Raw genomic sequence first — 15,628 nt, forward strand, 5'->3', positions numbered from 1 at the left:
ATGAATTTGTGGTTCATTTATTCACAACCATTTCTGATCATACTTTGTTTTTATTGCTAGTATAAATAATATCTCTACTATATTATATTCAGCTGCTATGCAAATCATGTATGATATAGATTTTTAGATAACATAGACCATTGCTAGCCACAAGGTTTTATTCTTGAGGCTGGCAAAACCATAATAAAAATCATTGTCTCCTAAAGAGTATGATTTTAAAAAATAATTTAAAGCCAAATTCACTATAGCTAAAATATAAGAACATTAATTTTCTACAAATTATCTACTTAAAAAAACCTCAAATTTATCAGGCTTCAATTGTTTATTGCCATAGGTCCCCAATATGCTGAGATAGAACCTCCTACAATTTCATATTGGGCATACTGCATCTCATTTTAAAATTTCATAAGCCAGATTTTAATGATTTTAAAATTAATGACCTTTAGATTTACATTCTCTGTTGTTTTTTGTTTTGCATATTCTGTCTCTATTGAGTTTGTTAGGGGCATTTTTTAAAAATATTGTTTTATTGATTTTTTAATTTTTTAGAGAGAGAGGAAGTGAGAGAGATTAGTAACATTTTCTCTACAGGCAATCATCAAAACAATAAATCATATCTTGATTTGCAGCATTTGGCAATTCATGGGTCAATATTCCCACCGTGGTTGATTGCAAGCTACCAACATAATTTCACTAAATGTGCAGCTGGGGAGAGATGTGCAGTAGTACACTATTATACAGTATTTCAGCCATATGGATACTATAGATGAATAATGTAGCAAAATAATTAGGGAGTTTTGAGTATCTATTAGCCTTTGTTTTTAATATGGTATTTTAATTGTAAGCTTCTATAATTTAATTTCAAATAATTACTGTGTTTAACAACCTGCTTACCGAATTTTCTGAAAATGTAATAATGGACTCTCACAAGCTGGTATGAACTGGCTCCAGCCCGCAAGTGAAATAAAATCTGAATGAGGAGGCTCTGCATATGCAATATTGAAGGCTAGTTTATAAGATGGACTTGGCCTATGAGATAAGTTGCAGACATGTTACCTTTAATTAATGTAGCTTTTATAAAAGTAAGCAGTGGAAAATGCAAGTTTGAAAGATATTAGGCATGTTATTAAGTGACTTGAAATTATTTAATGAGTTACTACTCTATTTAAGATAGGGTAATGTGCCCTGGTAATATATAAAGGTAAATACAGATATAATTTCTACCTTTGGGGAATGAACACTCTAGTTGCTGGATTAGACCTGCAAACAGCCCAAATGTTGTAAGGAATGTATTATGATAAATATAGGTATGTTCTGAGAGCTATGGGAGCAGATGACAGAGTGACTGACGGACATCACATCTGTGGTACTTTCCCAATAATTTATAGCCTCAATCTAATCATACGGAAATATCAAGCAAACCTATATGGAAGAACCTTCTATAAAATAACTGACCAGTCTTATTTACAAGTTCTTGAGTCACTTTCATTTCATTAAAAAGCTGTTAAGCCCAGTCGCTGTGGTTCAGGGGTTGAGCATCAACCTATGAACCAGGGGGTCATGGTTCGATTCCAGGTCAGGGCACATGCCCAGGTTGCTGGCTTGATCCCTAGTGGGGTGTGTGTAGGAGGCAGCAGATCAATGATTCTCTCTCATCATTGATGTTTTTGTCTCTCTTTCCCTCTTCCTTCCTCTCTAAAATGATTTTTTTAAATAAATAATAAAAAGCTGTTACAAGAACACATTGTATAAATTTGACAAAGGTTGAAAATACCTGAAAACATACTATTTAAAAAATATTTTTCATTAAATCAATACAGTGATTAAAATGTTACCTTCTAGCTTGTCCAAAATAAGAGTGTACAGATAGTTTTATAACATGTCTATCACTTCTCTTGACAGGAGACTCAGCTAATCTAACCTGCAGAGCTTTCTTTGGATACAGTGGAGATGTCAGTCCTTTAATTTATTGGATGAAAGGAGAAAAGTTTATTGAAGATCTGGATGAAAATCGAGTTTGGGAAAGTGACATTAGGTAAAATAATTTTTTTCTTTTACCTTATAGTCAAGATTAACATTTACTCTGTTAGTGTCGAGAAAGTAAGCTAAAAAGGAAAGAAGTTTTGTTTTGTTTTGTTTTGTTTTACTATTATAATGACAACATTATAATATTTACTGGCAAAGAGGCAAAACACTGTTAAGAGACTATGGAATTGTAAAACATGAATGCCATTTGTAAAGAATTTAAGAGAAATAAAAAGGAGTTTTTCATTGAGGAGTGAACTGAATGTGAAACAGACCAAAATACAGTTGAATATAGAAAATGTGATATTGTGCCTTTTGTTTGTAAGAGCTCTTTTTTTTAATTGTTAAAAGGAAATACTAACAAGATAAAAGGACTCAACCAAACACAATTTCTGTCATTTCCTTTTATATGTTTTCATATTTGAGGCATCAAGTAGACTATAAAGCACTTGGTAGGAATGATAAAGGATACATAAAATGTTTTAATTACCTTTTTAGTCTTACTTTAAGGTCTAAATATGAATATAGTGGGAATGATAGAGAAGAGAATAAACACTCAAAATACCATCTATTTGAGAACATAATTCTTAAGCCTCTTTAAAAAACAATTTATTTGTTCATTTACCTTTAAGTATTGAGGTATTCAGTTATGACTAAAATTATGCTTGGGCATAGATACTCATTTTTTTTATTGATCTTAGAGAAAGGAGGAGGAGAGAGAGGGAGAGAAACATCAATGTGAGAGAGAAACCTCAGTTGCCTCTGGCACACGCCTCGACCCAGGATCAAACTTGCAACCTGGGTATGTGACCAGGCCTGGAATCAAACCTGACACCTCTTGGTGTATGGGACAAAGCTCCAACCAACTGAGCCATACAGGTCAGGACCCATAGATACTGATTTTTAATCATAATGAACAGAAGCAAGGATAGTAATAATAATTAAGTTATGACTAAATCCAAATGCTGATCATTTGTAAACACTCTCCCATCTAAAGGTCACAACTTCTGGGAGTACATGAGCATTTTATCAAAGATTCCTCTTCTTGAAAGAGGACACTTTTAATAACAAGGACTTTTAAACTTGATCAAAGGTATAAAGGAAAAAGTTTTTCAATAAAATATAAAAACACATAAAACCATCATATAAGGTTATTTCTACTAGGATTTTTTTCCTGGCAACAACTACACAAGAATCTTATACTCCAACTGCGTTCTGAAATGCCCAGATGGGCAATCCTCCAATATGTACTAAAGTGTTCCTCTGCCATTTATCATTTACTCATACACTTTGAAATGCTAACGTTAAAGAACAACAAATCTCCTAATGTTCCCCCTTTCCCTTTTTGTGGGTGGCCAGGGAATGTTCTAGAAAGGTATTATTCTTAAATTCTGCATTGGAAAGTGTTGTGCAGAGATGAGTTACCAGACAGATGGGAAGGTAGAGGAGGTTGAAACTTTCTGAGCAGGGAAAGGGAGCTTCAACTCTGAAATTTTCCATTTGCTCAGAAAGATTGCTAAAATCTTTGACAGTGAGATTAGTGAACATTTACCATTAATTTTAAATGTCACAATTAAGCACTTCATCAGAATACTTTGTCTACATGTTTATAATTTCATACTTCTTTAAAAACAGACAATTGATTTGTATCATTTTAAAAAAGGCCAGGTTGGAAGTTTTAACTGAAATGTCAAAATAACTCAAAATTTTTCTATTCTTCCTTTTTTTGATTAACCTGTATACAATTAGTCCTCTAGCCTAAGACATTAGAATATCTATCTCACCTTTACATCAGATTTCTTCTTAAAGGGAAAGCAATTCCTAAACTTTTCTTCAAGGTCTCTCTCACCTCTTTATTATGACAGTGCAATTGTCCTGTTAAGAGAGATAATGAACTGCAACTTCATTAACATCTACAAAGACAAACATACTCATTAGAAATGAGAAGGGCACGATATAATTTTATTAAGATAGCATAAATCCATAGCCAAATTTGAAGTAAAGATGCTGTAGGTATTTTCACATCAGATTTAGATTCATCTATATTTTTTTTTGTCGTGTATGTGTATGTTTGTGTGGGGTTTTTTGTTTCGTTTTGCTTTATATTTTAGAATTCTCAAGGAGCATCTTGGGGAACAGGAAGTTTCCATCTCATTAATTGTGGATTCTGTACAAGAAGGTGACTTGGGAAATTACTCTTGTTATGTTGAAAATGGAAATGGACGTCGGCATGCCAGCATTCTCCTTCACAAACGGGGTGAGTATCACCTTCTAAGCTTGAGTGGTCAACTGAACCTATAATGAGAGGGAAATAAGTGGGGAACCAGAAAAAAATTGTTTTTCTACATAAATTTATTCTAAATAAAATAATCACATTAGCATTTGGTCTATCAAAGCAGATAACACAGTAGATGGGTGACTAGCTCAGACTCTAGAGTCAAATTTGGATTTATTGCTTTGCTTTACTACCAACTGTGTAACCTTGGGCATGGTATCTAACTTCCCTGTGCTTCAGTTTGCTGATATGTGTCAACTCTTCAGTGTGTTTTAAGGATGAAAGAAGACAAGAATTAAAGAGTTAGGCATAAAGCATATACAGAGGAAGTATTTAGTTAAATATAACTTATTAGTGTCAGAAAGAAGCAAATCAATGAAAAATAACTGAAGTAGTTTTAAATCCAAGATTGTGTTCCCTAATAGAGGATTATTCCTTTAGTGTAAAAAGATGTCCTATGGATTCCCTATTGTATTACTTATTGATATTTTTCTGCTTTCGATGACTTTTACATGTGCAATATCATCCCATGATTAATAATGATTCATTCGTTGTGCATTAATGAATTATTATTCAACTATAATTTATTAACAATGATCAAGTAAGATAGGCTGTGGATGATTGCAGCATCTGCCTCACTAAATCTGATCCCACAACAGCCCTAATACCTTATTCACAAGGTTAAAATATATATAAATATATATTGAATTGTTTGAAATTAGTAATAATTATAAAATTTGATCTATGCCTTTTAATTGGTGAAATTTTTCATATACAAGAGAGAAATATTTTTCCATAGTATGCTAAGTGAAAACTCTTTAATTTTTGCAACAATTACACTTGATGTTCTCTTACTCAGCAAATTTACAATGATTTTAAATTCAAAGTATATGTTTAATCCTAGACCCTTTGAGGTTTGAGAAGAAAAGGAACATTAAAGACTATATCCCCCAGTTTATTGGGCAATAGAATCCCTTTGAATAATGTTACTTAAAACTATTAAAACAGACACCTCTGTTGTCAAGGTGACCACAGTATTAAAATACTCTACTTTGGGAGAATGTAAGGGAAAGGTAAACAGCATTTAGCAATATGATTGTTTCTTTCTCTATCCAACATATGTATTTAGTCAATGGAGGAATTTAGAGTAGAAATATATTATATATGTAAAAGAATAGAAATTGCTTGTCAGGGTTGGAAAGAACTTAAATGTTATGTAATTGAACTACTCCACAACATCTTCCCAAGTTATCTAATAGCTTATACTGGATCATATTCTTTCTCAAGTAAGTCAATTCTGTCTTTGGAAAACCTTATTATTAGATAAGCATCCCTATTTCACTGTCTGCCCCTTGTCCGCAGTTCTAGACTTTTAATCTATCTTTCCCAAAACAGCCCTTTAAAAAGTTTGATGACAGTCACCATGATCATACTGGATCTTTACTTCCCTAGATTCAACTTCTATAGTCTTATTCACTCTTCCTTTGTGTGCATAAAATACTTTCACCATCCTGGCCATTCTCTTCAATATGCTCTAATCAAAGAGTCTAAAATTATTCCCCAATAAGGGAAGTAGTAGAGAGAATATGTAGGGCACAAATAAAAATCTGTTTACTTAGACTACATATATTTCATTTTGGGACAAGGCAGGAGTGACAGTTAAGTGTTATAATTAAGGGGAGAAGAAGAAAAATGAAATGTATCTAAGGAGGATACAACTATTAAAGTTCTGTTCTTATAAACAGGCACACAGCCAAGAAGGGTTAAACACCCAAGGCTATTTTTAACATGTGTGACCTAAGGTCAAGTTGCCCATAGCTAGAAAAACTTCCAGTACCACAAAAATAAATTGTTGAAGAATCAAGGAAACTGAAAAAAACTTACACAATAATGTCTGACTAGCTAAACATAAAGAGGAAAATTGTGGCCAATGTTAGAGCACTTTTCAATAGTTTTATCTTCCACTATGGTTTATATCTTCCACAAATTTATATTAAATTTCTATTTATACCAACAGCATTTTATTCTTAGTAAGATAAAAGCATTAAGAAACCAAAAAGAATCTTCCAAGGTCACATATTCTAAAAGTCCCTCTTAAAGTTAGTGAGTGCCTTCTTTTAAAAAAAAAATATTGTATTGATTTCAGAGAGAAAGCGAGAGAGAGAAAAAAAAAAGAGATAGAAACATGAGTGATGAGAGAGAATCATCAATGAGCTGACTCCTGCACACCCCCTACTGGGGATCAAGCCCACAACCGGGCACTGAGCCACACTGGCCCTCACTGTGCCTTCATTCTAAGGGAACTACAACAACTGAGTCATCAATTCACAAAGGCAACAACACATCCAATGTCCTGCCCTTGAGAGATTTATACTTGTGTGGAATTATCAGAGAAATGCATGGATGGCCTTCCACTATTGCTGGTGGGAGTGGAGTTCATGGTGTACCACTGAGATAAGCATTTCCGGAGGCCCCCATGGGAGGATGGGATGTGGTAGAAAGCTTTATTTTTATAGAGTTACATCCCTCAGATGGCAAAGTCGCATTTTCCTTAATCCAGTCCTGGAAGATGTGCAGCTGGGGATTAAGCAGAGGTAGAAGCAAGGCCAGTGTCCAGAGTGTCCGTTCCATGGTAGAGCTGGGTCTGGTTTAGCATCAGGCTAGTTACAGTCCCTCAGTCCATTGTATGTGGGATCCACATGGCCATGGGCCATATGGAAGAATTTAGGGGAGCCAGGAGGGCACACCCCTTGCAACAAGAGTTACAAGGGTCCCAAGAGAGCAAGAGAGAGAACTCCTTTGTTTAGGCGCTTAAGTATCTGAAATCTTCCCACTTGCATTGGCCAAGCCTACTCTGGCCAATGACCTGATCCAAGGTGTGACTGACAGATAAGTACCTTCCCTATTTCACCCAGACTTTTCTGGGCATGCGTCTAAAGTGCAGCTTCCTGGCGAAGCTGCACAGATGTCATGTCTATAAAATTTGGCCTTCCCTTTGCTCCTTTCGTCTTATTCATAACCAGGTTTATTGCAACAGTATCAGAATGATCTATCCCAACTATTTGTGGAAAAAAGAGATGATGTTGGTTAACATATGGCATAACTGCAAGTTCACCAGCTCTGCAAGTTTCAAAAGGTTAGGGCACACACAGAGCATGTAAGCTAATAGTTTGGGGTTTTGATCACAGTGTCCCTGAAAGAGTCAAATTGCTGTCTTGCTAGCAATTAGGTAAATTATCAGATGAGTTGCTATATTACTCACAAGACTAAAGCTGAGAGAAGGAACTGGAAGCTGTCACTATTAATCATATTTTACTACCATTGATTCATAAATCCCTTAACTTATCATACAGGCCTTCAAAGTCTTTCTATTTAAAACCTCCCTAGAGAGGTATGTTAAAGCATTTGAAGAACACAGATTTTTTTCAAGCCACAAATTATCAGTTCTGACAGGTGAACTTGCCAGGGCACACCTTTGCCAAAGTTACCTAGGCATTTTTTCCTCCACTGTTACTTTTTCTTCAATATTGTTGATCTAATAAAAGTGACATTAGAGCCTTCCAGTGGGTGGTATGGATTCTTGGAGATTTTATTCACACGTATGAAATGAGTCTTCCTAAATGCCAAGAGGATACCGCAATAAATAATTCAGCTAGACCTGAGCTGGGCTAGATTCTGGACCAGCCTTTTATCTAGAAAAAAAATAGAAAAAGCTTAGTTCCACAAAAACTGGCCGAAATTTTACAGAGAATTGGACCATAGAAAACCTTGCTTGAGAATATTCAAAGTTGTTTATTTCTGCAGACAGGAAAGGCATTTAGACAGTTAGGATTATGTCAGACATTCAATATAGACATATTTCACATACTATACAGAGAACTAGATACAGTGAAAGAGAGACAAAAAATGAAGAGTCAAGGGCCATTGGGCTATATTAGTCTTTGATTGTCCTGCCCCTTATTCCTCACTCCAGTCCCTGGCCTGACAAGCTTGAGAATTAGACCCTTGCTTTACAAAGAACCAAAGCACAGTTGATACATTCACGACTTTGTCCCACTATTGTTCATACATGACTGAGTTCCATATATGAGTCTCTGAATATTTTCCCCAGATGCGCTTGCTTCAGTTTCTAATTGCGGGGCCTGACTTGACTTGCATCAAACACTGACCTTCAGTTTCCCTCCTAAACCCTGAACTTTCCAATTCCCTCCATTTTTACAATTTCCATTTCCCCGACACAAGCAATTCTCCAGATGGAAACTGTTGGGGTTCAGAGTAGGCCAACCCAAAATATTCCATAATGACATATTGATTACTTTGAATTAAAGTCACTTAAGAAACTTCCAATGCAAGAACACTCTGGCCTCTCTCTCTTTCTCTGCCCCCTCTTAAAGCAGGAGATGAATCTCCCATCTGAATAGTACCCACCCTGCATCTGAAGGCTAAGAAAGACACCCTTATCACTAGAGTTAAGGAATCCAGAACAAAAAGCTCACATATACAAACCTTGTTGCCTCTTTATTAATTTACTACCCAAGCTCAAACCTTGCTTAGATTTCTGACTAATGAACACTAACATTTTTTTTGTCCTGTCAATTCCTCAGAAGTTTATTATCTTAGTCTAAAAAATATAAAAAGGTGCCCACTTCAGTCATTTCTGTCAGCATTATTATGTTATCTTGAGCATCATTTATGATTTCCCATGCACACATATTAAATTTTCTCCTCTTAATCTGGTCTTGTGTCAATTTTATTATTAATCTATCCATAAGAACTCAAGGGGGCAGAGGGGAAATTTCACCCTTCCTGACAATACCCAGTAGGACTGGCTCTGGCCTCAGGCCTGGCTGCTCTTGCACCCATCAGCCAGTCATAAATTTCTTCTGCGTTCTCTGTGGTTTTGGTTCATACTCTAATTGTGGCTGACCTCAAAGTGTGGACATCATTATTATTGGGAGCAAAGCAGTTTAATGGTTTAAGAGTATGAACTATGGAGCAAGGTTATCTATTTAAAACCCAACTAGCTGTGTTGTCTTAGGCAAATTACTTAATTTCTGAGAGCCTCAAATTTCTCTTCTATAATGGTGATGATGATGATAATAATGACTTCCATGTAGAGAAGCTCTGAGGATTAAATAAACTCATATGTGTCAATACAAATCACGATGTCTGACACCTGTTTATCACCCAAAAATATTAGCAGGTAATACACGATTTCTCTGCTCCAATTACATGATATTCTGGGCAATTTAGGATGCAGCAATAATGTGTTTCTTTAAAAAAGCCCTCAAATCTAATTTATCTTTCATTAAATTGGTCAGCTTTACTTCCAGCAATTGTATTCACTTTGAGTCTCTATTTTACCTTATAATAGATTTACTTTAGTTTGAATATACTGTCCTAAAGGAGATCTTCACGCATTTATTTATGCAGTTAATGATAATTGTAAGAGCCTACTATATGTCTGGCACTGATAACATTAAATGAATGGGAAATAAGAACCAATATACTTTGGAATGCTATCATCTACTTTTTAAAAATATTTTATTGATTTTTTACAGAAAGGAAGGCAGGGGGATAGAGAGTTAGAAACATCGATGAGAGAGAAACATCGATTAGCTGCCTTCTGCACACCCTCTACTGGGGATGTGCCCACAACCAAGGTACATGCCCTTGACCAGAATCAAACCTGGGACCCTTCAGTCTGCAGGCCGATGCTCTATCCACTGAGCCAAACCTGTTAGGGCTATCATCTACTTTTTAAATTTCATTGATATTAAGCATTCCTAATATTGTGCTTGTAGGGAATGTTTGACTCTGAAACTGTCAAATTAAGGGGATGCTCATTATTAATCCTATTCTGAATAGTTATGTTTCAATACACTGATTACAATCATATGGCAGTTCATTCATCATGAAGTAGTTTGGGAATTAGCAAATTATCTATCTAAGAGACTAGCACTAGTTAATAATGATAAACATCTAGATTTTCTCTATTCCCCCTCAAACTCATTTTAATTCTTGCACACACATAGTCTTTCTCCCTCCAAAGAAAGTAATCAATAGGAATTAGAGTTGTTCAATAAACTCCCTAGTCCTCGGAATATCTTTAGTAATGTAATTAACATGCACATCATTTAGGATGAATTGTTTTAAAGCCGCATGAATTTAGACCAGGTGGACTCCTTATCCCTTCTTCTAATGAATCTTTTTTGTAATATGTACCCCTATCCTTATTAGTATTTACCTAGTGCATTTATTTACTGAGAGATACAATAAGACCAAAGAACTATTTAAACCTCTCTCAGGACTCATCTTTAACATATTTAACCACTGGTTTTAGAAAATGGGAGAGCCAAACTTTTCCTAGATATCAAAACCTTCTCATCATCTATATGATGGCATCTCCCTAGAAAGACAATGACCCATTAAAAACTGAATAGGCATCCAGGAAATATTCATTCAGTCATTGCTGTGGGGGAGACAAAATAATTTTCCCTTTACCCTTCTAGGTTCTTGGCTGAGATACCCCCTGTAATAAGAAACCAGATTAACAGGAAAAAAAGATATAGAATTTCAATAACGTGTAAACCTCCTATATACAGGGGGATACTGAGTAACTTCTCTGAATGGCCCCAGCCACCACCTTAAATACCTTCAAGCTAAAAACCAAATACGATGTTGGGGAGAGGGGCACATTATGGGAGATTAGCAGGAAAAGCACAGTAAACAAAGAGGGTAAGGTTGTTATGTAAACATAAGTTATTGCCTTCTCCAGTGATAAGCATTTCTAGAAATTTAAAGTCATTTTTCTCTTTCTGATACAGAGAGGGAGAAACCATTACAAATGAAAGTTTTCTTATAAATGTAAATGTCTCTTATAAAAGAGTAATTTCTTGATTTTCAGAGCTTTTCCTGTGTCTGCTGTTTCTTAAAAATAATCAGCCTAAAATAATCCTTATGCCAAAAAGGCATATTTTTGGATGGTATATTCTGCTCCCCTTTACAGCTTATGCAGTGCCAAAATATTAAGGAACTTAAGTTATGTTGCTGCAGCATCTGCAAATCAGAGCCATCAGGTTTAACAAATTATCTCCTTGGATGAGATCAGACATTTTGCATTCAAAATTTTCTTCTATCCTATAGCAGTTTTCTTACTTCTCTGTTCTCCAATTGTATAAGACATCTAAACAGCTGACCCAAACTTTTGTTCTTGTTAACTATGCCAAAAAAAAAAAACAACCACCAAGAAGAACACCTGGAGGCTATGTTGAATCCAGGAGCGTACACTGTCCACTACTAGTGATTTTATACATTCAGTTTCTTGATATGGACATTCCAACATGGTTATTTGATTGCCACCAAAATTACAGGCATGAAAACTAAAGTTGTCAGCTATTTCCTTAGACATGCAATATATGACTTAAGTAAGCTTAACTCCAACTTATTTTTTACCTCTACACTGGGATATCTTTTCAAAGGTCTGTTGATTGTAGTTTTTTTTTTTTTATCAACTACAGCATGGAGATTTATTATGTAGCATAGTTTTGCATTTTAGTAATTTTGGTAATTCAGTTTTATTCAGTGTGAACTAGAATATCCAAGCAGCATCTTTGTTAGGAAAAAAGACCCACTGGTCGCTGATAATTAGCTTATTTCATAATTAACAATTAACAAGGGGATGAGCCTGGACAAAACCAATATTGGGATCTAAGAATGATAAGCCCTTCAGTTTTTATCATTCTTGGTGAACTAATCCAGTGGGCCAAAGCTCTTAGTATTTAATTATACATGGGCATAGCCGTTGGAAGTTCTTTATTTGCTCTATTGTATTTTTCACTTGTTTTCTCAACTAAATGTAAATTATTGATTAAGATCTTTAACTTGTACTTCTTGTTATATGTTTTATTAAACATAACCACTTCGATGAGTGGGATGATTAAGTGTATTCTGAGTAATAAGAACTTTGCAGCAGGATTTCTCAATCTTGTCACTATTGACATTTTGGGCCAGGTGATTCTTTGTTTTGGGGTGATTCAATGTGTTGTCCTACACATTGTAGAATGTTTAGCAGCATTCCTGGCCTCTACCCATTAGACACCAAAATTACCTTTCCCAGTTGTGACAAATATTGTCTTCAAAGATTGCTAAATGGCCCCAGGGGACAACATTGTCACCAGTTGAGAACCAGTGACCTATTGTATGGATAGCAGAAGTATGAGTATTTTAATCCCGAAAACCCTCCAAGGTTCTATCAGATGTCATTGGAAGTTCAAGAGAATGGGTGCTTGTTATGCCATGGGAGATGATGAACAGGTTCCTTGTGTTTCCACTCTTGGAGAGTCAACCAGAAGTCACTAGAGCAATGCTTCACAGTCTTTTTGTTGTTACTGCAATCTTTTCAGCACACACAAATCACCTACGGAGTTGGTTAAAAAGGCATTCAAATTCAATAGTCCGGGGTGAGACTCAAGACTTTAATTTCAAACAAGTTCCTTATTTATGCTGACGGTGTTGGTCTGTGGACCACAATTGGCATACCAAGGTCTTTGCCTGGACAATAGATCTTCTAATAAACTTGACAGTATCTTATAGGTAAAGAGCAGCTAGCTCTCTTGAGTTCACTGTTTCCATGACAGAGAAATGAAAGAGGGAGGAGTAAAGCCAGTCACTGGGACTAATTTCAACTAATTGCCTCATTCTTCTTACATGGTCAACACTTTTGAACCTACTTGAACATTGCCCTCATACTCTTAATGAGGTTACTTGTCCCATGTATTCAAAGAAATTGTGCTTTATAGAACACATTTGCTACTCAGAGAGATGTCTGAGGGGGCACTCTCTTCAAGTATTAAATAATTAACCTTTTAAATAAAGAGCTCTCATTGTTGGACATAGTTCTTATATAATTCTCCTTTTTAAAAAAGGAAATCTTCCAGGCCAGTGTGGCCCAGTAGTTGAGCATCAACCTATGAACCAGGAGGTCACAGTTCGATTCCTGGTCAGGGCACGTGCCTGGGTTGCGGACTCGCTCCCCCAGTAGGGGGTGTGCAGGAGGCAGCCCATCAATGATCCTCTCTCATCATTGATGTTTCTATCTCTCCCTCTCCTTTCTGCTGTGAAATCAATAAAAATATATTTTAAAAATAAAAAAGGAAATCCACTTAGAAATGTCTCAACAACATATATATGGACATATATTTCAGGCTATGCAAATAGCAATTACCAAGGAGGAACAAGATGGGCAGTAAATGCTGCTAATTTCCTGTTTTGAATATTTATATTCAGCTAAATTTCAATTATGTATAGTAAGGAAGAGCAGGCATGGTATGAGAAAGCCACTGCCACATATTATTAATCAACGATATGACAGCAAGCAGACAAAGAAAAAAATAACACAGTAATACCACCTGTATAAATAGTTACTTTGTGTTCAAAAGTTCAATTCATTTTGATTTTTTAAAGTATAGTTGGCATACAATCTTATATTGGTTATGTTAGTTTCAGGTGTGCAATATAATGATTCAACATTTTGTTAGCATAAAAAAAACACACACATTCAAACCTGTAAAGAATTTTTGGGAGTTTATTTAAGCCAAAGTGTAGACAATTGCTAGGAAGCAGAATATCAATGTATTGAGATAGTGCTCCTGAGAATGGCAGCTTTGAACCTTGTTTTATACATCACCATCAAAGGAGGAGATGTAAGTTTGTTACATGAAATCCATTGGTGATAGATTAGAGAGGAGGGAGAAAGCAAAGTGGGGAAACGGCTGGGATTGGATAAAAAGTAAAATGATAGACACATGCTTCTTTTATATAAGTGGGTTAGGATAATTAACAGTAAACAATTAACATGATAACAATAACAATGAGGGAATCTGTGCCAGGGCTGTGCCCTGAGGGGTCCGGAAAAAAGGAAGTTACAAGTTGCCCTGACATTCCACAGGTATGTTATCTTAGATGCAAAAAGACAATAGTCTCAGTAAAGATGGAAGTTGATCTTTGTCAGGGAGGATACTGGCCTAGGACATGACTACCCACTATAAACTGCTTTTTAATTAAAGGTTTTAATTTCAGACCATCCTTTGTGGTTACTGTATGTCTCTTGAGCTTGCAAGGCCGCCACTCAGGCCTTTCCTGAGTTAGTCAGGTTAGCATGTGGCCCCTTTTTGTCCACAATTTTTATACCTTACAGTGTGATCTCCCTACTGATTCTATTAATTATCTGTGACCATGTAAACTTATCATAATATTATTAACTATATTTGCTTCCCCCTTTTCAACTTTCCTCCACCTCTCATCTGTCTAGCATCTAATAACAGAAGTTATAAAACACAAGTAAACCTAAGGTGAGGATAGAGGGAATCCACTGGAACTCACATCTTTGTGTTGGAAAATGACAGGCAGTTTGAAAAATAATAATTCAGTTTAAGGTATTTGCAATAAGCCCACCAATATCAACTAGCACACATTTTCATATATGTGATCAGATATCAGACAGGATAACATATTCATGGCCAAACACACCACTTATTATTCCTTCTCATGTTATAGAAAACCGGAGAAAAACCAAGCAACACTTAAAGAAATGGAGTTACACAGCTTTATTATGCCAGTGGACTCAGAGGAGGTTGCCTCTCAAATTCTGAGCAAACCAATATGGTGGAAGCCCCTCTTTTATCCCCTTTTGATGTCTTTGGCCCCCAAATATGGATTATACTTCCAGACCTTTCGCGGGCTTTGCAAAAAGCCCCAGGTGTTGGGGGTCTTGAGATCATACCTAAGAGCCTGGCCTGGCGCCAGCGCTGATAACCCCTCTTCCAGGGGCTGTGTCATGGTTTATGGCCTCTGTAAAATGTGAGCATTTAGGTAACAGGTCTTGTAAGATCAGTTTGTGGAGAAAGGGGCAATGATTTAATTATAGGTTATCAAGAATGTACACTGGGTTTGCTGGCACAGATTCAGATTGCTAGCCCCCTCAAATATCAGGGTTACATTGGAATTAGCCTTTAGCCTTCTCACTCAGAACTACCTTCATTCTAGGTCAAAACAACTTATTGACTGATGACGTTTCATAAGCTGCTCAAAATCTCAATCCACTGTAGGCTGCTTAGTGATGATTCATATAATGTTGTTATATGAAAAGCAACAAATCATTCCCATTCACCAAATATACTTTTAGTGCCAGCTATGGGCCAAGCACTGGGTTAGGTGTCCTTAGAAGTTGAGTCACTGCTGCCTGAGGGATGTCTACCACCATCCTGGGGCATTAAAGCAACATTATTTGGGAGAGGGAGATGGCTGTGCATTTTTATGGTTGTGAAT

The 15,628-nt window shown here is 36.0% G+C and overlaps 1 protein-coding gene across 1 annotated transcript in view; it reads left to right on the top strand.

The window, feature by feature from the left end:
* The window catches only part of IL1RAPL1 (interleukin 1 receptor accessory protein-like 1), a 327,114-nt gene that overhangs the window by 281,202 nt on the left and 30,284 nt on the right, over positions 1-15,628 (top strand). The window contains exons 3-4 of the mRNA XM_014549355.1: positions 1,903-2,035; positions 4,137-4,282. Of these exons, the coding sequence (XP_014404841.1) occupies positions 1,903-2,035; positions 4,137-4,282 (279 nt within the window). The remainder of the gene's footprint in view (positions 1-1,902; positions 2,036-4,136; positions 4,283-15,628) is intronic.

This window comes from Myotis brandtii, unplaced genomic scaffold (genome assembly GCF_000412655.1).
Source record: "Myotis brandtii unplaced genomic scaffold, ASM41265v1 scaffold548, whole genome shotgun sequence".
NCBI classification, from domain to species: domain Eukaryota; kingdom Metazoa; phylum Chordata; class Mammalia; order Chiroptera; family Vespertilionidae; genus Myotis; species Myotis brandtii.